Raw genomic sequence first — 27,291 nt, forward strand, 5'->3', positions numbered from 1 at the left:
GCTCGTAGCTGAATGATAGAACAGCCTTAAGGGCAGTATTTTACAAAGGATTCTCACTGTTGGAGGAATTAAACTTATCATATGCAGAAACAGGAAAATAATAATTGTTATTATTTTGCCAATTAGGTGAATAAATAGTTAATAGGATAAACCTGCCATACATCAGTTTATGTCAACGCCATTTCCTGCATGGACACCTGAGAAAGAAGCAGGCAGGTCAGAGAAATCCAGACTTAATCAGGCTATGCATTTCTGAGGTTTCTTTTGAATCACAAAGTCTGGGTTAGTCAATGAAGCTTTCAAACGATCTGACTTGAAAATTAGTGTTTGGCAAGTTCCACTGACATCTGTTTGCTGCCACTTTCTTTAGCCCCCTTCTACATTCCCTGGAGGTATCACATACAAGCTGCTCTGCAGTACCACACTAGAGCAACTGCAGACAGAAGGGAATGTAGACGGACATGCAAAGTGTTTAAAATAGGAAGCACAGGCTCTGTGCTGGGGGCTAACATAACAGGTGTCTATATACTGGAAGCTTATATTAATGAGGCTTCTGTTACATATGTACTAGACTGCCGTCAGTCTTTTCAGAAGTAGATGGGTATTTTGGTTAAAGTCAGACAGAGTAACCTCATAGTAACCTCTAGTCTGGCTCACAGCCACTAGGGAGGATTCTGAAGGACTGTCCCTTAGTGCTGCATTGATTAGATTTCTTCCCATAATACTTCCAGTGTTTTTGCTCAGTAAACCTTACTGACAATTGAGTCTAGAATAAAGGATGGTGGGGGGAATAAAAGCTGATCTCCTTGTGAAAATGTGCCAGAAAATTAACTATGTTTTAAACATCAAACAATTCTTTTTGCTCTACTACAGCCAGAAAAGGAGAGCCTGTGAAATACATGGCGGGGGGGGGGGGGGGAGGGAGGAGGGTTAGAGGCGGTGGGGAAATGCTGAAAAGACACAGTCCTAAACCAAAGAAAAAACAGACAAAAAATATATCCAGAATCAATACAATGTTAAAGTCGAACATTTAAACACACAAAACCCAGGAAATATGAAAGTCAAAATCCCCTTGAGCAATATTAACTCAGCCATACGCTACATTTTTCACATTCTGTTTTTGTTCATAGATGTATATGTTAATACTTATTTTCACATGGTATTTGTGTTCATTAAAATATATTTAATACTATACTCTGACTTTATGGTGCTGCGGGAACCTTAGTATTTGAATTTCCGGACTTTTATGTGTTGTAGTATCCAACCTCAACATTGCTCCAACACAGGATTTCTTTGGAGTGGCGGGAAAGGGGGTGTTATAAAACAAACAAATAATAATTTTAAAAAAATCTATGTCCACTCAAGAAAAGTGGGGATGGGAACACACAATGTTGCTAGAGGGGGGCGGTGGTGCTTGTTCTGCTGAGGATATTAAATCCAATGCATTTGGGGTGCTTACAAAAGTGATAAATCCAGTTTCTATAAAATGTTTTGAAAGCCTTAAGTGCACATATGCCAGGTGGAAGAGTCAGTCAACTTGTTAATGCAAAAGTATAGTTAACTTGTCACGAGGAGGAGACGTGAATGTACAACTGATTACATTTCCAAATTAATTTTCATATAAACCAGAGTCTGGCACTTCATAAAGCACTGTTCTCAAAAAAACAAAAACAAAACAAAACAAAAAAACAGTGTGAAATTGCAGGCACCAGGATTCAGCAGAAAGGTCCGTCAGAACTGCTGAGTCCCTTTTAATGCCACCTTTCTGTTTTGGGTTGTTTACAGCAGGTCAATATGGGTCTTCCATAGATGGCTGACATTTTCTTCTAGATGCAGTAGGTTGGTCTAATGCAAAACCTTGGACTTGTATGGCTCAGCTGTGGTTCTGGACAGTTTTTTCTGGACAGAGCCCCTTATTTGTTAAAAAAAAAATGGCTGGCAAAACAAGTGAAAAGAGCTCTCAAACTAATAAATGATAAGAGGGTAACACCACAGCTTGAGTTAAATTATTGTCTATCGATTAATCAAAATTTAAGAAACACATAACTACTCTTTGTTACAAAACTCACCTGGCTGTTAATTCCTAGAAGAAAAAGCAGGATCTTACTAATGAAAATGAACCTGCTAGACAGAGTTAAAGGAAAGAGAACCCATAGACTGTCATGATTATAACTAGTTGCACTGGAGATGAACGATGCAGTAAGTAAACTATAAATTACATCTTACTTTCAGTGAGATGGCAACAAATAAACAAGAGGCATACTGTACTAAGGAAAGTACAAGTACTTAGTTTGTATCTTCTTTTCTAATAAAATATAGACCTACAGTACAACATCTTTTCAATATGTAATGCATCTCAATATGTATTAATATACTATGTAGATTGCTGACAATTCATCAGCCTCATAACTGTATTTGGATACTAAGACACAAGTGTTAAACATGTTTGCATATTTGTGACCAATGGACGTAGGGAAGGGAACTGCTGTAGCACCAAAAATATCAAATACTCTTTGTTAAATGGTTTACATACATTTGACATTATCTATGAGACAGTGGCAATGACCTCTAAAGTCGATGTTTATCTTGGGTTTCACATCATGCAAAATATTTTAAATTCATGTCTTGGGTCACATGCATGCCAAGAAGGGAATAATCAGAAACAACCCACCCCCAGCCAATAAAAAAAGGTTATCGACACACCAAATCTAACACAGATGCTGCTGCTAAATGTTACCAAGCTTTACTTCGGGTACTGTATTCTTTTGTTTCAACAACTGAGCTGATTATTTCTGACACTTTGCCATTAAGTATGAGAAAGGAATGAAAGATAGCTATTCACTTGGCATAAGCTTACATTCCTGCCCATTATTGATCAACAGAAGCCTGTTGAGTTTCTAAATACTGTGGAAGTAAAAGCAAAAAAGGGCGCTGTAAGCCAAACTACTTGCATCTTCATCCATAATAAAACATTCTTATTGAAAAATCCTAAAAAGCCAGGATAAAATAAAATTCAGCATTTTTCAATAAAGAAAATAAATGAATAAACAGGCTTACATTTTTTTCTCTGTACAGATTATCTAAAAGGTTTTCATGCGCCCTGAGACCTTTGAATAATTGGGGTTGTAATATAGCTTTAGAAATATACCCTACTTTAAAAAGACCAACATTGTAAAAATAGCACCTCTGAACATTTCAAAGATAATTTAAACTACTGAGTGCCATAGCCCTGTTACACCCACAACACCATCTTTTCAGAGAAGGCTCAGAATGAACATTTGGAGCCCTGGACAGTAATTGACTGTCCACTGCCACTGATGCATGCAACTCATGGAACTTGTATGACTAATTCCAAAACACATACTAAAACATACCTCATTAAGAGCCTGGCACTTTCTCTTATAACACAAGCATGTAGGTCTGATGAACTATAAAGATACACTGGCATCAATGACTCTAGAGTGAAACCCAAATGAATTATAAGCATCAAATCTCTGAACAGTTTCTGCAAACCTGCTCACATATATATTAATATACATTCTTTCAGAGATGGTGTCAGAAAAAACTTGTTGGGAGACTAGATGACGGTTTTACAGATTTCTCCCCTGCCCTCCAGTATGGAAAATTACAGGCTTTCCCTCACTTTGGGAGAACACTGATCCAGATTCTCTTCTTAGAATTACTGGGAAGATAGGATAGTAGATGGAGAGATTTCTTAGATCTAGAGATGGAAGAACTAGCTCATCTGATTTTGAAAGCTTTCAGACATGACTGGTTTTGTAAATTCAACTCAAGTGCTACTGGGTTGATGTTCTGAGCAGGAGACAACAACAGAAGATGTAGCTGAAAAACAAATGTACAGACACTGTGAAACAGGTTCTGGGTGAAGTGAGTGAGAAAAATCTGAATGAAAAAAATACAGTTGTTACTATAAAAATCTTTACAGTCCTCTTTGCATGTAATTATCTTACCATAGTATTCAGGAAAATCCCTATGCCTGGTATAGGGAATAGACTATAATCCCTATGCTGAGCATAGAGAAATAGTACAGTGGTAATGTTAAGTAGGCAAATGAGAGAAGTGTAAAGATTTTAAAGATTACCACATCTAAATTGTTATTTATTTGTATAGTTCCTGTCAGAATTGGGCCCCTTTGTGGTACGCACTGTACAAGCACAGAAAGATATGGGTCCATGATGTGAAGATTTTTCACTCTAATTTGAAATAAGATGAACCAAAACCCCAATCCTGCAAATGGCAATGTATGTGGGCAATTTTACATATGTGAGTATTACACGGTCCTCAACATGATGTCTTGTGTGAGTAAAGTTAAGCAGGGGCGTAAGTGACAAGTGAGCATAACAAACAATACAGAGGAATGGGGAAGGGAGGATGAGGGTACTGATAACGAGATCTCACAGATAGAAAGATACATTATTGCATAACTTGTGGGTTCTAAATAATTGGAAAGTTCTTTTTTTTCCCTTTTATAAACAATTAAAATCAGCCATGACTGACTGTTGTTCAACATAGACATCACTGGCAGGCTGATTTCTTGTAGACGTTACAGAAAAAGTGGTTTTTGAGGAGGGATTTGAAGGAGAAGAAAGTATTGGATTTATGGATTAGTTTGGGGGCATGTACAGTTTACATTCAGTATCCCCTTGTACCAACCTAGCTTTTAGGGGAACTTCTATTCATAACACATTAACCATTTCCCCCTTTTACTACAAAAACTTTACTTAAAAAAAAAAAAGAATTTTCCTTAGGGGATTTTTTTTTAAAGTTACAGGATATAACTTTTTCGTATAGCATGAACAGCATGTTAGACATGTAACAGAGAAGTAATACAAAGGGGGGTATGGTATTTGTCCAGAAGAGTTTACAGTCTAAGGCTTCATGCCTGCAAAGTGCTCTGTGCAGGTGGATCTCTTCAACAGAGCTCTTTGGGTGATCAGTGCCTAAATAGGTTGGCTAGTGGCAACATGTCACTGTCTCGTATGGCCCCTTGCTTGTATTTAAATCCACATCTCTTTTTGATTCACCTAGTGTGGCAGGGTAAATTTGTGAAGAAGGTTGCCAAAGTGAAAGCTATTTTGATAAAATGAGTGTGGAAGTGACAATAAAGACAATATTTAAAGAAATGCTGTTTCATTGTCGTTGGTTATTCTTTGGAGTACGGTGCTACTTATATGCTTGGCATTTAAATGTGATCCTAACCAGCCTTTGAAGTCAACATCTAATTAAAACAAATGGGAGATGTAGTTCACAACTTTAATAATAATAATTTGCACTGTTGTAGCATCTTCTGTTGAGGATCTCAAAGTAATTTATAAACTCTGCTTGGCAAATAGTATTCTTCATTATACAGATGGGGAATTGAGGCATTCTGTGATTCCATGTGACCTTGGGCAAATCACTTAAAGTTTGGGGGAGACTCAGGAACTGAATCTGAATCCCCTAACTCTCTGGTTCTTATCTATATGAACAATTTTCTGAAATGGTTTTGGCAGGTTACATGGCAGCTAGGGTAGCCATGGCAAGTTGTCTTTTCAATGGAGACGGCTATAAATAATATTCCATTTAATTAATTCTTTTCTTAAATGAGAGCTTGGTATCTGAGTGGAAAAAACCTGCAAATACTATATTTCCAGGGAAACCTTAAAATCACAAAGTTGCAATTTTTGTGTCCTTCCTCTCAGAAAACTACTGCCTCTCTTCACAGGGCAATCTGCCTCGTTTGGTGAATTTACTCCCTGTTACATAATTCCAAATCTTGCTTGCAGCTCTGAGTCTTTATTGTGTGTATGTGAGAGAGAGAGAGAGAGAGAAAGAAAAAGAGTGATCCCCAAAGAACTAGTTTAACATGCTTTATTTTATCACTTTACACACAATGTTCTGAGGTGTTTGGCACTCAGGGCCACTACATAAAAATGATTGATTGACTGATTCCACTTTAAAAATAGAAATACTGTACTTAAACTGGGAGTAACTAGCTACTATTATTAAGATATGACAGAATTTTAAAATGCTTTGTATCTGCATCCTACTGTGCATGTAAAGCATCCTTCACCATCCCCCCTCTTATCCACATACATGCAAAAGGAGCTTTTTAATGGTTTATAAAGGAAGCAAATAAATGCCATTAAATTGATTCCTCACTGGTCTCCAAACACACTAAATGCAATGTCTGTAAGATAATTGTAACGATTTCTTACAATCCCTGTTAATTTCTGTTGTGCATTTTTAGAGCTTGACTTAAAAAGACAAACGTTTGCAGCAAACTCAAACTGCACTATTTTTTAAAAACATTACATATAGAATTCCATAAATATTACACATACCCTCCCGGATGTTGCTCTATGAAAGAAGCTTAATTACAGCTATTTTGGGTACTTTGATTTTTAAAAATCTTACATTCTGTAGATGAAATCCTGGATATTAAAGAAGCTGCAAATAATATTCAGAATGAATGACATAGTTTGGTGGCCGTGTGCAATGTAAGCAGGTTCTGATTCAGAGCTGGGGTAGAGGCTACAGCTACAGGGAGACTCTGCCAGCAGCACATTTGTGCCAACAGAAAAGAACAGTTGATGGCATCTACCCAAGGTCAGCTCCTCGAGTTCGGGAGCTGGTCTTCTTCCAGACACCGTAAAGTCGCTTGTTTAAATGCAGCCAATCGGCAACAATTAAGCACCTAAATAAAACATGCAGATTTTGTATTCCTATTGAAATCTCCTCCATGCCATGCTGTTTATTTTCTATTTCTCACAGTGTTCTTTATCCAACAATCAGCTACAAAATGGCGGTGAGAGCAAGGCAGACATTTTGTCTCATTAAAAGCTAAACAGAACAACGAAAATGCACTGAAAGAAAACAACCAATCTGAGGAGCCAAAATGAGATTGTGACAGGAAATATTAAGACTTGAAAAAAAGTTCTTTATATTGTTTTGTGGTAAATTTAAAACAAAATTCAAGTAAAGACCCAAAACAAATATGCCCTTAGTACCTCCACCAAAACACCCTCCCCCACCCCAGGTACAGTACAGTCTGGGTTCCCCTCCTTGTACATTTTTGTTACATAAGTTCTCTTTTCTACCTATCTTGGCCATGCCCAGCTCCAAATCTAGTGTGTACCATATGGGTTCTGGACCACCCATTGACAGTGATTCAGTCACTATAATCTTAACCACATTCTTCCTTTGCAAGTCCAGGCTAATGTTTTCTATTACACCTCAAGGAACTTTACATTTTTCAGCACAGCTTTTAAAACACTTCCACCAAAACCAGCAAATGCATTTTTAAACAATGGAACCCCTCTCAATGCATGCAGATACTTTTTAATCCAAACTAAACTATCTAATGGGTAATGAGCCTGCACAACAAAAACATTGACCAAACCAATATCATAGCTCTTGAAAGCATAAAATCTACAAGCCAGGAAACACTTTCATTGTCTGGAACTATGTAACTACCAGATTTTGACTAGAGTTAATATGTACAGCAATTCATGAATCCAAAAGAGCAAATATGCTAATCTTTAGGAAACCTAGCAAAGCACATGCTACTTATTAAGGATTTATGTACCGGCCAAATTTCAGGTTTAAAGGTTCAGTCGTTTTTGCATTATTCCCTCAGGAAAAAAGGCGCAAATTTTTTTTAACTGAGAAAACTGTGTTTTTGTCACTCTCCTATAAATCACAACAGGCTAAAGGGATTTTACTCAGACCCACTTAACCACACCAGATGAACAACATGACTGGGTTAATGTTATTTACATAAGTGTACCTTAACATTTAAAAAACAGTAACACCATACATTGTGGGGAAAAGACCTTTTGGATAATTATTTTTCAAAAGCTTTTATTTGCTAGTGATTTACAATTTCATAAATAATATTTTAAAGGTTTTTTTTAATACTTACTGAACAGTTAAGGGGTCTGGATGTCAGAGGTGACTGGGCCAAAACAACAGAGCTTTGCTCTCACTCCCTTCTCCTGCAAACTTGAACCTGTCACACTAAAATGTGGTGACGTGAGTTGGGGGTCAGCAGACAGGAGACTGAACTCCAGGAGCCCGTGCCTGAAACATGGACAGGCAGAGAGAACTAGCTACATGGGGAAGTGGCTGGTCCAAAAGAACCAAAATTGGGTACCGGTCCCTGGAACACAGGTGGCAGGGAAAGAGTCAGCTATTTAAAAAGAAAAGGAGTACTTGTGGCACCTTAGAGACTAACCAATTTATTTGAGCATGAGCTTTCGTGAGCTACAGCTCACTTCATCGGATGCATACCGTGGAAATTGCAGCAGACTTTATATATACACAGAGAATATGAAACAATACCTCCTCCCACCCCACTGTCCTGCTGGTAATAGCTTATCTAAAGTGATCATCAGATGGGCCATTTCCAGCACAAATCCAGGAGCTCACGAAAGCTCATGCTCAAATAAATTGGTTAGTCTCTAAGGTGCCACAAGTCCTCCTTTTCTTTTTGCGAATACAGACTAACACGGCTGTTACTCTGAAACTTGTCATTATTTAAAAAGAGTGGCCAGAGCCAGTTTTGAGACCACGTCCTCAGATGGTAAGTAGAAGGAGAATTACTGTGACGGGCTGAGCAGGAAGAACCCAACTCTGGGACCACAACCCCAGAAGGAGGGAAGGAGAAGACATTTGGATTCTGAGCAGTTGGCTTTGTTCACATACAGCAAGGACACACCTACCAATAACATGGCATGCCCCTGTACATTTACATGTGAAAAATTTCCAAGTTGCAGACTGAAACTTTCCTACTAGGTTCAGGAGCTATGGGAGATAGAGGAGATTTTAATGGGCCAGACTGCAGCTAGTGCACAAAGGAAGAAGAGGTGAAGCGCTATCACAGTCCACACTGCCAGTGGAGACGGGCCTATCAAGCATGAGCATATGGGTGCACCTTGTTAATGTATGGAAGAGTTCCCATTCCAGACTGTGCTCCACTAAAACTCCTGGAGGAATGCTTCTGAAGAGCTCAGATGCTGTGCAACTCCTAATCACTCCAGCATGGGCTGTAGCTTAAAACACAATATAGCCCTCTGTGTTTATGGAGAGATATTTTTCCCTCTGACGTGTATTTGCTATGTTCCGTTTATCTCTCCAGTGGTGCTAGCAATCTGCAGGAATGCTATGACAACAGGTGGGACAACTCTTTTATAATTTGAACAGTGCTGCAAAGATCAGGATGCCTGCAAAGCTCAATGCACATACTGTACATTCAAAGGTTATGAATCATCTCTAAACCCACTGATTTCAAAACAATGTTAATTTCAGCTGTGCTTTGCTTTTGCTACCAAAATCACAAATTCTGAAAAGCAGGTTGGTTCCAAGTTTTCTTAAACCTTGTAACTGGGCCAAAGTTTATGAACAAGTTCACTAAGGACCATGACCTTCTGAGCGAAGCTATCCCTAATTTGAGTTTCGGGGCGATGGGGACTCTGAGTTTACTTAAGGTTTCACACTGAAAGTGTGGGAAACTCATGATTTCACATGATTTCATTGCAAAGCCCAATGAAATTCAGTGGTTTGAATGGTTTTTCACAAAGAATTGTTAGGTTCTTTGAACTTGAAACTCAAGCAAAATTCAGCAGCTGCCAACTCACATAGAACAAAACAGAGGGGGAAAAAAAGTTTGTACAAACTCCTGAGAACGGAATCCATTGAGTTTCACCTGTTGACCTTTTAAAAGGCATAAATCTAAATACCCTACTACTGCTCAATTTTGTTTTAAATCTAAGACATTAAGGAGATACATAGGTGACACAGTTTATTTACCCTTTTGACTTACTTGTGTTATATAATCAGAGGCAGAGTGTGTACATGCTCATACTTCCTCACATCTTGCGTAAGTGCTCGGCTATATTAGTAAGAGTTGCATAATGTTCCCCACAGAGGCAGAGCTGGCTCAGGGGGCTCATAGGCCCTACTTTTCCCAATTTTTCACACTCCGTAACTGTCACAGGCAATCTCAGCCTTTATTTTTTTAAAAGTCAGTCTCTAGCCCTTTAAAATGTGGAGTTAGCATTAGAAATAAAAATCAGTTGCAAGGCTTTAAAGCTTGTTACTATGTTTTCCTTAAAACTGCTATGTTATTTAGTCTCTACTGCAGCTGCCCAGGGCTGGCTTTCAAGGCCCATGACACCAAAGCCCAGGAGTTCTTCAGAGTTTTTGTGAGGGGGACACTATATCAGTTCACAATTCTGTGTGTGAAGGAGTTTTGAAGGGACTACCTGAATAATTTCCTTCTCATCACTGCCAGCCTGATTCACCTAGCTGAAGTCTTCTGATCATAAGAACGGGCAGTTTATAAGCATGAGAGGAGAGTGGTCTAGAATGTAAAGGACCTATGCATTGTTATGCTTGCATGGTAATCAATGGTCTGACAATGACTTCTTCTGTAGTTTGGTCAAGTTATTTAATAAGTTTGCTTTGGTTTCCCCCCATTTTAAAATGGGGATAATAATGTTCTACATGATAGGGAGTTCAGAACAATTAATTACTTAATACTTGAGAAAAGGGATATACAGGTATTATTAATCTTAGAGAGATGGGGAGGACCTTGGATGAGTATGGAACATGGGTGGAAGTAAGGGAGGAGAGTGGAGAAAAATAAAAAAAAGCACAGGGGAGAAAAGAGAAGAAAGGGAATGAGGGAGACAAAAACAATATGGGAGAGGACGAATAACAGGACAATGTAAATATGAAAGGAAAATGAGAGGAGAGAAGTTGAGAGAAAGAAGAGAATAAAGAAGAGAAAAGAGCAAAGAGAGAAAATGGTTTGAACATGAACTTGGAATGTCAGAAAATGGGGGCAAAAAGCAAGAAAAGACAAATTATATGTTAATTAATTTTTGTTTACTGAACTTCCCTGGCAAACAGTGTGTACTTTTAAGAGTGGTAGAATGGGATGGGAGCAATATTTTGAGCACTGATGGAATATTAATATTGCCAGCTACTCTGGATTCTATTGTTAAATCACTGGAAGAAGAGAGAAAATAAGCCGCATTTTGCTACCATGCTTATGGCCATTGGACTTCTGCTTTTTCGGTGAGCTGTCCCTAAATATTTTTAAATGTTGGCATTAATGTCCAGATCCCAGTACAGAGAACTGGTTTCCAATTCTTCTGCAGTACAGGAGACACCCTGAACAATCACCCATTAATATAAAAGAGCCTTTAGTCTAGTACTAGATCCTGAAGAATCATCTCAATGACCCTTCTCAGGATTCTGAGGCCAGCTATGTGCCAAATGTTGCAATCATTGCATACTGGATTTGGTTATGTTTGGGGAAAGAGGGGTGGAAAGTGTCTTGCAGGCCCACCTCAGAATATTAAGGCTAGCCTTGTTACTGCTTATTTCTGTACCCAGCCTCAGCAGAACTAAGGTCCTTTGAACCAGGATGCTATTTGCTATTGCAAGAGTTCAATGGCCACATATATGCCCAGAAATTCAGATGCTACTATTGGGAATACAGAATTGCTGTGATTTCAATGGTGAACTGGGATATATATGAACTGGGATGAAACTAGGCTTGTAAACACTGTCTGGAATAAAAAGGTCAACACTACCACCCCAAAGTGTTTCTTAGTTATTTTCAAAAGTATTAGAGTTACCATAACAACCTAATGTATCTTTTTCTATAAATTCCTTTTCTCTTCATCATTTATGTAAGCACAGTTGCCTTGGCAACTAAAAGAATTTTTTTAATAAAGCAACTCCATTCCCCCCCCCCCCCGAAACTGCATGTTCCTGTTAGATTTCACTGAGAGAAGCCTCATCTCAGCCCTCTCAACTCCCCAAGACCCTCAACAATGGAACAAAAGAAAAGCTGAGAATAATGAAGGAGGAGATCTCTTATCACATCTTCCCCACAATAAAACTCCTTTTGTAGACATACGTGGCCAACGTCTAAAACAATGTGCAATTGCATGCCCATTAGTCATATGAATACTGTATAGGGGATGCCACTAAATACTCAGTATGTGCCACTCCGTATTGACTGTGCTCTGCTATTGCCGGAGTATGGGAATCTACCCTGAGGACCTGAGGTAGTGGATGCTGCGTTTTTAATAGTGCCAACTCTATGCTGAAAAAGCTGCATTAATGTGTGACCATGTCTTTGTCAGCAGCCTCTATCCAGGTTTCTGGGGAAAGGAAGAATAAAACACACAAGTGCCATCTGAAGCTCTCAACAGTTTTGTGGTGGGTACCTAAGGTGCCACAAATGCCAAAATACAGTCCATGATTTTGACATAAACACCCTCACCCCCAAACTGTGTTACAGATCTCCTCTTCACAGGTGAATTTCACCCGTAGAGAGTAACGCCTGTCTCTTAATTTATTTGACATCTTTCTTCCTCTGCACTCTAAATTTAGGACCAGATTGTACTCTATCCTACTGCATGTTGAGGGGGATATCTGGCTGATCTGGGGTAGGTAGAACAGAGGAGAAGAGAAGTGTGAAAGCTTTAAATATATATGTATGTATAACGTATACATTTCACATCTCCCCTCTGTGCTACCCACCCCAGAACAGCCGAAATACTTTCTTCTAAGTGAAGTAACATGGAGTACAATCTAGTCCTAAATTTAGAGTGTGGAGGGAGAAAAAATTCAAATAAAATAAGATATAGGTGTGGACAGGTGCTTTTTCTCTGTGGGTGAAATCCAGCCCCCTTGCAGAAGATTCCCAGAAGGCCTGTGTACCTCTTAAGTCCTATTTTGAAGGTTGGTATAGGATGTAAGTGGGTCTTAAGTGTGGTAAAGGCGTTATGTTGGCCATCTGCACAGGGATGAATTTTATGTGAAAACGGTATCATCTAAGGATCTGAGCACAGAACCGGGCACTATTTCCAATCCCTGCTGTGACGCTGATTCCCTTTTGTGCCCTTTGGCAAATCACTTAAACTCGTTGTCTCTATTTCCTAATCTGTAAAATGAGCATCACGATGTTATCTGCAGTACGTTCTGTGGATGTGCAGATGCCAAATTCATAAATGTTAAGGAGATGCTCACAGTGTATTTGTACCCATGTCGGTCCAGGATATTAGAGAGCCAATGTGGGTGAGGTAATATTTTTTATTGGACCAATTTCTGTTGTTGAGAGACAGATGCGTTCAAGCTTTCACAGAGCTCTTCTTCAGGTCTGGGAAACTTATTGAAGTCCCTTGAAATATGTGTTAACTACATATGCTAATCAATCTGTTCCACCTTGTATTTAGCTGTGAAACTCTGAGTAAGTTTCCCAAACCTGAAGAAGAGCTCTGTGTAAGCTTGAAAGCTTGTCTCTATCACCAACAGAAGTTGGTCCAATAAAAGATATTATCTCATTCACCCTGTCTCTATAAGGAGGTGCTCAGACATTACAATGCTGGGAGCTACACAATTACCTATACAGACAAGGTTGGCTTGCCAAAGAGTTTACATTTGAAATGAGTATTGAAGATGAAAAAATGCAATAAGTGCTACATGAGGGTCTGATCTTCCAGACAGACATTGAAGTGAAGGTTGATTTAACTAGGATTACTCAGCTGAGTCAAGTTAGGTGCGTCTTTTCAGGATCTTTATGCTGTAAGTAATTATTATGCTATAGCTCAGTCTTGGTTACAAAAATAAGGGGCTATGCTGATGAGTATAAATGAATAGAGGTCTGAGAGGAATTACTGATTAGGAAAGATTAGAAATAACTAAATATATACACACTTTTGTTTAAAGATTTCTTAGGGAAATGAAGTGGCATGATAAATCTTCAAATATTTGAAGGACGTAAACATCAAGGTGAGAGAGAAAGTACTTAGGATTTCACAAGGTAAAACTTAAAGTAACAGAATGCAATTATGAAAGGGAAAAGTTAGGCTGACTATTAGGAAAAAACAGTAACAATAACTATATATATTTTACACTATACTAGTCACCGACAGATGTGGTAAAAACCTCATTGCTTGGGGCATGTAACACAGACAGTGGAAAATACTAGACTAATAATTTTGGAACTTAAAAGATTCTCATATCAATAGAAACATATCAACTCCAGGTCTGCAACAAAACTTTCTTTGTTGTTTTTCTATAGAGAGCTAGACTTAAGACAGCTGTCACTATCCCATAATTGTTAAGGAGGCTGTTGAGATTGTTTATTCATACGGGGTGAAATTCAGTTATCAAAAGAAGACATATGTACCTTATGTGGTGCATAAGGCGTGTGCTGGCCCCTCTGCACAGGGGTGAATTTCATTCACTATGCAAAGCTAAACAGAATACAATACCTAACAGAATATGTATAAAAGGGAACAATCCTGCATTTTCAAGGGAAATGGACTTGAATAACCTAACAGACTTTTTCGATAGCTAGCTTCCATAATTGTGTAGTCAACATCAACAGTTCTCTATAGACTTGCTACAGGTTCTCTCAAATACAGTATAATAACAGCAATATTGATTTCATTAATGGTATTCTACAGGATTTGTATGGAATGAACAGTTCAATTTAACAGTTTCCCTTAAAATTATGGCATGGCAGTAGTTGTCTCAAATCTGCCTCTCTGTAAGTGAAACAATAAAGAAAAATTGCCAATGACTTGAAGCTTAATAGCATAGGGCTTGTCTTCAGTGCAACACTGCTTTGAGTTGCCACCTTGCCTCCAGCTAATCCAATCACTCTGTGCAGCTCAAGTGCCATTTCTCAGTGTGGCAGCTCATACTCAAGCTAGAGCAGCCACATTGCCAAACAACACTGGATCCACATAGAGTATGTCTACGCTGTAGGGTGTAAACATTCCAGCTGGAGTAAACATACCCAAACCAGCTCAGATTAAGTGAGCACACTAAAGATAGAACTGTAGCCAGGGTGGTGCAGGGGCTAGGTGCCCTGAGTATGATCCTGCCTGAGACTTTAGGTACACTATCGGACCACTAGCCCCTCCTAGTACTCATGCCACTATGACTACACTGCTATTTTTAGGGCACTAGCTCAACCAAAGCTAGTGTTGGTATGCCTACTCGAGCAGGAAATTACACCTCCCACCTCCAGTATAGACATACCACAGAGTGCTTGGGTTTGCAGCTGCTGAATTGTGCCGCAAACAACTCGAGCCTGCAGTCTTTAGCTGCATCTCTACTGCATTACTAGCTTGAGCATCAGCAGCACTTGAGTTTCAACCCATAATCCCTTATAGGCCAGTTGGCATGAGTTTAAAACTCCATCCAACTCAACCAGGAGACATCTGTGCGTGGACAGGAGTCAAGTCAGGGGCAACACTTGAGCTATACTTCGAGCTAACATTGAAAGGAAGACAGGCCCTTACAATACACCCACACGTGATTTGAGGTTTTAAATTTCCTTTTTTTCCTCATAAAGTATTTCTTTTCAGATAGATAATAGTGCAAATATTTCAGATAGTGCAAATAAATAAACAACAGTATACCTCTGATTTTACATGGAAGGTTGCTTGTTAAAGATATTTTGAACCAACCTTTGCATAAACTTTACCTATATATTTTTATGTTCCTAAAAAGTTTCTTATGACACATGACATCTTTCTGAATAGGAATCCTATACAGATTATTTGGATTAGAGTTTTTAAAAAAATCCTATTTATAAGGGGTTTTTGTGTGCAGAGATTTAGCTTTTCATTTCTATGCAGCAGAAAAAGGGTTAATTTCATATCTAAATAGGAGTTTGCCTTTAATAAGAAAGCACTAAAACAAGCCAACAATAATAAAGATAAATGAAGGCCATTCTTTTGCCTTTTGTCAATATTTTTTTAGTGACAAATAGATCAAACACAAGATATTGTTAAGGCTTTTATTTTTCCCTCCCCTTTGTAAATCATAAATGATCTGGTATATTTCATTTCAAAATCAATTCCCAGTGGACTCCTCTAATACAATGAAATAATAAAACCCTCTGCTGTATCTGAGCTGGAAAAGTATACAACTGTTCTTTTGCTACTCTCTTCCTCCCCTGCTCTCTAGCTGTTTCTCTTTCCCCATAAGCTAAAAGCACAGAGCTGTCTGCCTGAATCAAAAATGCTTCACATTCCCTCTTGAATTAAAGTTAATTTCTGAGACTTGAAAATACTTGAAGCAACATATACATTTCAATCAAAATGAAAGATTTTATAGGCTTTATTTGTAGTTATATATTCCAGGACACAAGTATATTCCGTGCTACACAAATTTAGCTGGCATACACGTGTGAGAAGAGGCAGAGAATTCACCTCCAAAATATGAACTCAGTACTTCCAGGGTATGGGTAGTTTGGGAGTAGTTGTATGTGTGTGTGAGAGACAGTGTGAGTTTAACTTTGTGCTTTGTGTGTGTGAATGAGAAGGGGGTTTGAGGTGTGCTTGAAGACCCCGCAGTCCGCTATTCTTGAACCTGTTTCAGCTTTAAAACAATCTCTTATGCAAGGTCAGAAGAAATTTTTGCCCACTGAGCAATATTCATAAATAAGGCCAGCTTAACTTTTCCATGCAGCTGCATAAAGACAACAGTTCAGTGGCCAAATACCCAAAATACTCCCTTACAGTACTGGTCAGTGGGGATTTAACTTGTAGACTTAAGACCCCTGGATGTTCTTTCCCCAGTATTTTTGGTCTGTTTGGGTTAGATACAACTTTAGCAGGCTCCTGACAGAAAGGTACAGTATAACTGCTAACTAAACTCTGCTGGGAGGGGCTAAAGCCTTCAGATAATGTACAATATTTTTTTCTTTTAAAACCACTTGATAATAAAAGTTTCTTTCCTGGAAATGGATTTAAAATAAACGGTGAATTCTGATCCATCTGGAAATGGAAGTGAAGACAGTGGCGGTGGCAGTGAGACAGCCCGGAGTTCCATTTGGATTGGATTACCATCATGGACCCAATCCAGAAGGACAGTCCATGCTGGCTCCTTCTTTCTTTCATACCTTTCTGTCATTGAATCAGAGCACAAAGTTTTAAAACAAAGGGAAAAAAGCACTGGGAAGGAATTGAAAAGGAAATAGAGATATATCTTTATTGGGAGTCTCTTCTTGATAAACTATTGCTCTTCCAGCTGGCTCCAGGCTGTAATTATGTCTATCAGCAGGACGAGAGCACACCTTCAATAAGAATATGGTAGGGTGTCTCCTTCAGTATTCACTATGTAGCCAGCCCAGCATCATTCCCAAGTGCCAAGTAGGCCTGCAGATATTTTGCAAAGGTGGCAAGAGTGGAGCCAAATTATTGATGAATGGAGCCCTATGTTCTAACAAATCTGTTGGGAAAGAGTGACATTCAGTATGAACACAAAATATTTTTACATCTCAGAGAAGTGAAAGCCCAATTTCCAACTCCAAAAAGGATTATGAGTTCCAGCTATAGCATGGAAACGGTTTTGGTTACTTAGCATGTGTGTGAAACAATTGATTTTTTTTTGCGTGTTTATTTTGGAGCTTGCTATTTTTGAGGTCAGAGTCTCTGCTGAAGGAGGAAACCATATCTCCAGGGTATCAGGAATTAAACAGAGGAAAGAAAAAGCCATAGAGAAAGTAGCTGCCTTAAATAGGCAACTCAACTGTTTTGTTTCCTTCCTTGTTCAGCCTGTAGTCAGAAAAGAACCTTCAGTGTAAACATTAACTCATGTTTTTTAAAAAAAGAATGTAATATTGAATTTCACAGGAGTTCTCTTTTAACCTCTTTTCTGCTGAAACCCTTTTGGTACTGCTGTGCTTTAAAAGGACTATACAGGATTATTATAGGTCAGTTTTTGCCTCAAGTTTAGTTGTCAGATTCTCCAATATCTTCAGCAACAAAATGGGACATATGTAGGGCTGCTCTTTGCACAAGAGTGAATTTTACCCAGAGGGACAGAGAAATTAAGAAATGATGGGCAAGGAAGAAAACATGTTTTCAGAGACTTGAGCAGAAATGAAGAGTCAATGAGGCAGTGAGATGCAGGGTAGCTGTTGCAGAGGACATGCCTCTTGCACCAACAGTGGTGAGATTCCATGGCAGGGCACAGAGAAGAGACCAGTGCTAGAGGAATGGTGCAAAAAAGGAGGGGAATGAAGACAGACAAGAAACCTGGAGCAAGTACATGGAGGGTAAGAGCTGATCACATTATTTATACTGGTCTGCAATCACTCTCCATTTGCATGCATTTGAGAAGGTCAGGAAAGATGTACAGTATATTAAGTTTACCCCAGAAACCAGCACATATGTGTATGTGTGAGGGAAGGGGGTTTCATAACGTATTATCTCATTTGTAAGGAGGCAACTTTATTTAAGAAACTATGACCTTTTCTGAGTTTATTGGTTCTTTAATGTTCAGAGATAGGAGTTAAGAGAAAACGACAATGATTAAACACTTATACATTAGCTACATTTTCTCCTGTAAAACATGCCTCAAGAGACTTGCGTGCCAGGACACTAGCATTATTTCCTACTCTTTTGGAGAAATGTCACCGGATCTTTAGAGTCTGTGTGGACAGCCCCTGGAGATGCCAGGAGGAAACTTGACACCAAAACTCATCCAAAGGGCTGCACCTCTCACACAGCAGCAAAGGGTCAACCAGCCCAACTCAGCGTGGAATCTGATGTTACAGAGAGCATGCAGCCAGCCTAGCCACACTGAGCTACAATTTACCCTTCTTTGATGGATTAGCCATTTCATTTAAAAATGAAATGTGCTCGCATTTAGCAAGGGTAGACTATGCTTTTCTTGGCACATCCCATAGTACAGTGGATGCTGAGATACCTTGCACCCTTTGGCAGTTCCAGGAAGCACTGTGCTAAGGTAGGCATGATGCCTTCAGAGGCTTTAAGGGAGCAGGGTGCAACATGTGGACATCTTTGCACAGCACAAAGAATGTTTCCTCTCGAGTGTGGCCAGCTCTACTGGTTAATGGGCTAGGTGGTAGGAACCTTCTTTGAGGAGGCTATTGCAACAGTCAGTACTAGCTCTGAGCAACCTTTACACATGGTGAGCATAAGGACTAGAATTGTGTCTGGCCCCTGCCCTGGGCCACAGATCAGGTGAGAAGGGTTACATGCTATGTGTCCTCTCCCCTCCCATAGAATCATAGAATATCAGGGTTGGAAGGGACCTCAGGAGGTCATCTAGTCCAACCCCCTGCTCAAAGCAGAACCAATCCCCAATTAAATCATCCCAGCCAGGGCTTTGTCAAGTTTGACCTTAAAAACTTCTAAGGAAGGAGATTCTACCACTTCCACTACACCAGATACAATGTGTCCCTTAAGGATTTTATACACATGGTAGTGGTAAGACGTAGCAGTTAATGTGAATTCTTTCTTTATTATTTGTACTACTGTGGTAGAGTCCAAAAGGCCCAATCAGGGTTGAGGACAATGAGGAGGAGCCTCAGTACTCAAGATAAAAGATTATGAGTGTTTTAGATGTGGAAAGAGAGCAAAGATTGGATCTGAGAAATGTCATCGGGAAGGAGTGGCAAGATTTCTACACAACATGTCTGTGTGGGCAAAAAAGGTAGGAGTGAAAGATGAGCCACAGTCTATGTTTTTTTAGGGTGACCAGACAGCTAATGTGAAAAATCAGGACAGGGGGTGGGGGGCAATAGGAGCCTATATAAGAAAAAGACCCAAAATCATGACTGTCCCTATAAAATTGGGACTCTGGTCACCCTAATGTTTTTATCAGGGAGGATGGTGGCGCTGTTGACACTGACAGACAAAATGGGGAAGCCAGGAGGGTTTGAGATGAAGTGAGAGTTAAGTTGAAGCCATGTCAAATTTTAGTTGACAAGGAGACCTCCAGAAGGAGATGTAAGAAGAATGGATTGTACGGAGTGGGACAGATCAGCAGTGGAGAGGTAGATTTTTAGTCACTGGTGTAAAATGGTAACTGAAGCAATGTGAGTACACACTATCACCTAGAGAAAGGCTGTAGAGATTGAAAAAGAGGGGGCCAAGGACAGGGCCCTGTGGGACTGTCTTGGAGAGTGGCCACACAAGGAGGACAACAAATGAACAGCCAAAGAGGTTTTTCTAGCCTCAAGGATTAGTCAGTCTATAAACCCTGAAAGCCAAACTTTGGTCCTATGACTGTCAGTACCATGGTATTCCATGATGATTTAGCCCAGCCTAGTTAGTACCGCAACAATCCATGCACAGCACCTTTCATGTGTGGATCACAAAGCTTTTGTACATTAACTATGCTTCACAGAATCTCTGTGAGATAGGTATTGTTATACCAATTCTACAGAATGGCAAATGAGGTTCAGAGAGTTGTTCATATGACTCATCGGGAGTTCTGACTCCAAGCTCCCTGCTCTAGCCACTAATCTAAAAGAACATCTTTTGTCTCATCATAGTCTTTAGAATACTGGAAATAAAAAAATTTTGATGAGAACCCATGCTCCATAATACAGCATTCTTTTCACTTTAGAAATTGTTTTCTGAATACAAGAACAAATTATTTGTATATACATTGAAACAATCTCTCTGAAAAGTACAGACTAGGGATCCAAGTTTACCCCTGGTATACATGAAAAGTTTGGCCTCAGATTTCCACCTTAAATATATTATACTGTTAGTTTTCCTTCAATTCAAATTAAGCAACTCTTAAGTTCTGAGTGAAATAAGCAGATACAAGCTAGTATGAGACACAAAATAATAACAGATTTAAGTACTCACAGAATTATATAACAAATAGATACCATGTTAAAAAGCCAATCTTTTGAAACAGATTAAAAGCCTGCAACCCATATTTAAATTGTGGATATGCAAGGACTAAGCATGCCTTGGGACTTGTGTTATTTGCATACATACTGTTCCATTCAATCAATGTATGACTGTTAACGCTACAGACAAAACGACAAGAGACTCCTCAAATAGTAGACATTATTCAATTGATCTCTAACACAAGAATCTTCGTCCTGACAAGCTGTGTAATGCAGGTTTAACAAGAAGGATGTTGTAACTGAAAAATGGAAATAGTTAACTGTGAAAGAATGTAGATCTGAAAGCAAGTAGCATGAGAAGAGTGGTGCACAGTACCAAATTAAAAAGAGAATGCAACACTAATGGACTTCAAAGCTTTACAGAAGTTTAGACTACACCAGCATATTGTAGCTAACTGTACTCTGCAGGACTGTACTGGGTTTGATTCTCTATTCTATCAAAAGAATGAACATTGATCAAAATGTGAACAGTTGACTATTGATTAAAAAAAAAATTTTAAAGAATGCCTTACCTTTAATAAAGTAGAAAAGTCTGTTTTTAATGAAAAATCAGTTTCCCAGTTGTTTCCCGCTCTCCTCCAGATCTATGCTGCAGCATTGATCCCTTTCTTGTTATCTGTGACACCAGAGCAGGCACATGCCCAAGGTAGTTGAGAGTAGATTCTGGTTGGTACAACTTCAGAGGGCCTAAAATCAAAAGAGAGATTTTTTCTCAAAGTTACTTTATCCTCTATGTCTATAGGAACATAAGAATTGACACTCTTGATCACACCGGTCATCCCCCTTATATAATATCCTGTCTCTGATAAAGCCAGTACCAGATAATTCAGTGGAAGGTGCAAGTAAGTGTAGGCAGTTTAGAATAACTGCCAAAAAATTCGACCCCCTCCTCCCTTAAAGGTTAATACATGCCCAGAAGCATCAGAGTTTAGATTCCACCCACATTTTGATTTCTATCCTATTTTCAAATGAAAAGCTGCCAAAATTGGTCCCCTTTCATGAATTTGAAACAAAATGTTAAATTTTGTTGTTTCTGAATTTCACTGTTAATACTTCACAAAACTTTCCCCAAAAGGAAGAATGCCACTGTCAGAATTATCTACAGCATTTTTACCACACCTCAGTGTTGTTTGGAAGATTCCCATCCAAATGTAATGCCCTGATGCAAGTACCAACGTGGCCCAAATGTGCTGATGTGGTAAGATCAGATGGGACTCCAGCCCAAAATGCTGGATCATCTTCTACAATATATGCTTGACATAATGGACTAAATCTGCCCCCATAATTTTTAATAAGTGAGGTCCATCATTATTGTATATATTCCATAAAGAATTAATTGATTTGACAGTGGAATATGATCAACAATTCAACAACTGTTCCATGCCCAGGAACTGAAGATTCTGTAGAAAGGGTACAGAACAGGGTCTCATATAATGATGTTAGTTTCACATTCTATTTTTCATGATCAATTAGTTTCTAGGTTTTCAAGTGATGTATCAAAAGTGTTTAAAATAAGGAAATCACATATCATGGGATGTGAATAATGAACTGTTGGGAAAAGAGGATCATACCCCTTTCAAAACTTAAACAATAGATTATACACTATACTTTGTACTCTGGAAATGATCATGTATCAAATTCCTTCCTAGTAATGATTAAAACTCAGCTGTTATGGTGCAAACACATTTAATATTCCACCACTGGGTTGCAAAATCTGATTCTAGCCATGATAGAGTAATTATAACCACACTGAACACTATGTATCATTGTAACCAAAGTGAGAAGAAATCAACCTACCTCCTCTCCTGTTGCAAAATTGTTGCTAAGGTTGCTTTAGTCACAGGAAACTAGGACTACACATGTTAAATAAGGACATGTTCACACTTCTGTTATAATAATGGTTCTTTATATCATAAACAACTTAAGTATGGCAAACTACCTTTAGAAAACATTTGCTGGAAGGTAAGAGTTGGTGCCAAAAACCTTTAATGGAAGTCTCTGATTGTCTTGTGTGTAAATTTATCCAGGATGTAACACTTTTACCCCTTTAGTGATTAAACTCTCACTTTGTATACCTTAAGAAAGTGCTACAGAAACACATTTTCTGATTCTTCACACATGAGAGTTATGTGCAGGAGTGACATTCCTTCAGAACTTTACAAAATGTGCCAAATTTGCTGCTGATACAAACAAGTTGCACACCTAGAGTGGAGATGTGTACGTCAGCAGCGAAATTGGCCCAACGTGTTTAAACAGACCTTTTAATTAAAAGCAAAATACAGTTATCAGATGGTGTTTGATATGCATTTATTGCTTTGGAAACTGTGTGACTTCCAATTCCTACTAATGATATGCAGAGCTTTTTTGGCAGAAAAAAGAGAGCTCTTTAATATATCATCAATACACTGTACGTATTAACCACATGTTTTTTGTGTCCCTCCTCAGGTGTGAGTTATTAAAGAGTGTTTCATGAGGTCTGTCATTTTGAATAACCAGATGTAAATAAGCCCACAGCAACTCATTCTTACCTATCCCTCCGTTTATGTATGTATATATAGTTTTTAAAAGCAAGACTTAGAACAGTACTAAAGAAATACATTAAATAGCATTGTTGTAATTGTTTAATACAACATCAGCAAAATCAGCAAAAAAGTTCCACAAAAGTTCAGTAGATATTCTCCACCATTAAAATCACATATAATTTGCCAAATTCTGCCCTCAAAGTCAATAGGAGTTACAATCCTGTGACTGAATGCGAAATTGGGTCTTAGTTCATGTGATACTACTATATACACACTATAGATTTCATTAAACAGCTGCTGCAGCAGGCACCAAATATATAAAACTTTGGCTATTTCTGCAGGCATTGCACTAAAAATGCACCCCAGGATAGTTATGAGACGGATGATCAGGAGTGGGGTGTTACTAAAATTACCCTCTTTCTCAGAGAACATGGGACATACCTTTCCCAGACTGTCAGTGGCCTGTGGGCAGGTATGGTGTGGCACGGCTATAAATCATGAAATATCTTTCACAGAGTGCTCTATGGCACTTGTTTTAAGAGAGAGAAATAGTATTTACTCTTCAAAATGAAATACACATTCCAAATGTTGTTTCAGACACATTCAATCCCTCTTCAAAAAGGGAAGCTACTTACCCTTCGTAACTGGAGTATTTCAAAATGCGTGGTCTCTATCTCGCCATGTGCATGAGATCAGAGAATTCTAGTGTCCATTGATCCGTGCCTGCGCCCTTGCTCTCCCTGTGCTCTGTGCTGGGAGTATACGGGGTGCTGCAGATAGATGCCTCTCTAGTTCCTTCTCTTACCACGAATCAGAGAGGTCCAAAGCAGAGAGGAAGGAGGGTGGGTAGTGGAATACAAGGCAGGAATACAAGAACTCCAGTTATGAAGGGTCAATAACTTCATTTTTTTTTGTGTGCCGCTCCTTATGTGTATTCTACTGTGGGTGTCTGACAAGCAGTACTCAAATAGGAGGAGGATCAGTTCCGGACACCGGAGATTCCAAATCAGGCCAGGCAGCGGTAAGAAGGAACTGGAGAGGCGTTGGTGCACACTACCTCTTACAATTTTGGCACGGACCACAAGAAGAGCAAGTGTGTAGGTGCGGACCAATGGACACTATGTGCTAGAATTCTCTAATATCAGGCACATGGAGCACATGCATAGCCCTAGTGAAATATACGTAGGGACTATCACGAAGTAGTAACCTGTGAATAAACTATTACACTGTCAAGTTAAGCAGGCCAAAGTCTACTCTGTTTTCTTTTCCTCTTATATTTTGGTTTACAAACTATATATAATTATTTGTATGATGATGTACCACAAAATCCAAATACCTCTATGCTCTTTTATTTTAAACAAAAATATTGTAAATAAACAAATGCTCAGCTTCCGCAAGTAAGCCCATAGCAACAAACCAGCTTATGCTATGGTGGAATAAAATTTCAAGCTTTTAATACCAATAAAAATGTTTTGGCCACTGTATAAACTCCCACACACACACCCACACCACCATAAGACATATCCTTACTCTCGCTCACACACAGAAAACTTGTCTTCCAGAAGATTAATTGTCATCACCTTCTTGCTCCTCCTAAAGTATGTGTCAGTGTATATACAGTATGCCCACATCCACACCTACAGAGAGCAAGTTTTTATTTCACAGAATATCTTCACCCTAAGTAGAATATCACTATAATTGAAATTGCAATCTGTGTGTAGTGCAGTGCAATAAAATACATTAGGCATTTCTCTCCACTTCACTATACAGAGTTTCACTATATCACAATTTACTGTAAACAGGTCCTAATGTGTATTTATCTATCTATGCACATACATACAAAGCAAGATGATGTGTAATTTGCTGTATTAATCTTCAGTAATATGAATCATGGAATTGTCTTTGTTAAGGTGACAGCCTGCCTTTACAACTGTACCTTACTGGTAACACAGTGACAATGGTAAATGGATTTCGATTAAGTACTAAAGAGACAAATGGCCAATGAATGAAAAATGTTGTACTAATTTACCTCTCCTAGCAAACAATGAAGTCAGATGTGCTTTCTGTTAAGATGTGGATTGTGGGCCCTAGTGGTTCTTCTGAGCCTTAAAAAAAGGAAAAAAAACAACCACTGGGGTATGGATCTGATGGGGTATCAAATGGGCTAACCAGAAACTGTCTCAGCTCATCTGGGGGGGTGGGGGGTGAGACACACCCCAGTAAGCAGATGCATGATATTGCATGGCTGCTACAGGCTAACAAAGTTCTTCCAATGGCTGGGGACAGCCAAGGGACAGGGTTTTGCTAAGGCTGCCTTCCTTAGCTATGCTGGCATACGATTCATTCAAGGGCATGCATTTAATCATAGCAGTTGTTTTTTGCAGAATCTGTACGTTCAGGCATGCTTGCAAAACATGTTTTGGTTCTCATACAGCACACTCCTGCCACAGTGGTGCAACAGGACACAGGGTAGAACAAATGCCACCTGCAGGTTAGGCCCTGTATGAACGGGGCGTGGGTGACAAAATGCAAGCTGGTTCAAGGGGTGAGCTTCAAGCAGCACAAAAGGCTCCAAGGAATTTACATTGCTTCATAATCTCTCTGGGATTGATGGCATAGCAGATGTCTTGTCTCATTTTCAGGTCTACAGATTTCTGGAGCTGGCACCAGGAGCCAGGCAGGAACCCAGGCAGATGCCACTAGCGCTATGGAACCTGGATGTAGAACGGCTGTCACTGTGGTGTGAAGATTGGTTGCTCCATGCACGTGGCAGAGCTATGAGAGAAGTTTTAATGATTTTATGGAATTTTAGGATCAGGAAGGCCGGTCACAATATGGCCCATTACAGAGGAACAGGTTCTGTGGTACATGCTGTCCTTGGCAACCTGTCAACCGGCATCCTCCACAATCTCAAATTGCCTTTCTGCCATTACATTTGTCAGTAGGCTAAATGGTTATCCTGATCCTTGCAGTGGTTTTTTTAGTTTGATGGTTTTTGGTTTGGTGGTCACGTACCGTTGGCCCCAGGGTGGATTCTAGTCATCCCATCACAGTTTACATGCTCAGGGATCTCGTGCAGATCCTTGGCACTGTATGTCATAGTCGACAGGAGGTGTCCTTGTTCAGAGCAGCATTCTTAATAGCAATTTTTAGTGTTTTCAGGATCAGTGAGCTAGTACCTGGGTCCTGTAGGGACTCTATGGGAAAGGCTTTGGAACTGCATGATGTACAATGGCATGAGTATTCAGTGATATTACACTTGCGAAGGTCAAAGATGGATCAAGTCAGCCGGGGTGAATCTGGGAGGATGGTGAGCCTGGGGTCAGCCCCATTCAGGATTTGAAGGCCTACAGGGTGATACAGCCGAAGAGGGAAGGCCCCCTTTTGATGCACCGTGACAGGAGTCCCCTCACAGCACATCATTTTGTTACTGTGTTGAGATGGGGACTGATGAGGTTGGGGGCAGTCAGCCCATGAATTTGGTCCCACTCATTCAGAATCAGGGCAGCATTAATTTGTTGTAATATCATTACAGATGTTGGATGACCAGCCATACAGACGGTGGTGTGGATCTGCGGGCACAGTACTATCTTTTGGGCCCACAGGCACATGTCCAGATTGCCCGAGGGTTTGCAGCTGGGCTTTGGTGGTAAAGCAGTACTCAGCTGGCATGCTAGGAGGGGTATGTCATGGAATTAACTAATACCGCTGCCATATGCTGTGCGGGCCAGTCAGTGGCCACCAGATATAATCGTGGTGCATCTTGGGGGAAACAATTTGGGAATGCTTAAAGGGGTGGAACTAAGAGCAAGGTGGGACTCCGGACTAATCCTTGAACTTTTTCCAGAAGTTGACATTGTTTGGTCAGATATGCTTCAGTACAGGGTCTGGCAGGGAACCGTGACCCCTCCTCCCCCGCTCACAGCGTGGACAAAGCAAGGAGTATGTCAACAGAGAGGTGGCCAAAAACCTCGGGACCATAGGAGGGGCAGTAATTTCACTTCCCTGGCATAGTATATGGGGCAGCAGAGTTGTTTTGGGAGGATGGGGTTC

General features: G+C 39.6%; 1 protein-coding gene across 1 annotated transcript in view; it reads right to left on the reverse strand.

Annotated features, from left to right (window-relative positions):
- LOC311521392 (uncharacterized protein) overlaps nucleotides 1-27,291 on the reverse strand; it is a 351,557-nt gene that overhangs the window by 9,194 nt on the left and 315,072 nt on the right. The window contains exon 5 of the mRNA XM_084629708.1: nucleotides 21,229-21,403. Within this exon, the coding sequence (XP_084485834.1) occupies nucleotides 21,301-21,403 (103 nt within the window). The 3' untranslated portion in view covers nucleotides 21,229-21,300. The remainder of the gene's footprint in view (nucleotides 1-21,228; nucleotides 21,404-27,291) is intronic.

The sequence above is a fragment of the Lepidochelys olivacea genome, assembly GCF_965140295.1.
Source record: "Lepidochelys olivacea isolate rLepOli2 genome assembly, chromosome: 1".
NCBI lineage: Eukaryota > Metazoa > Chordata > Testudines > Cheloniidae > Lepidochelys > Lepidochelys olivacea.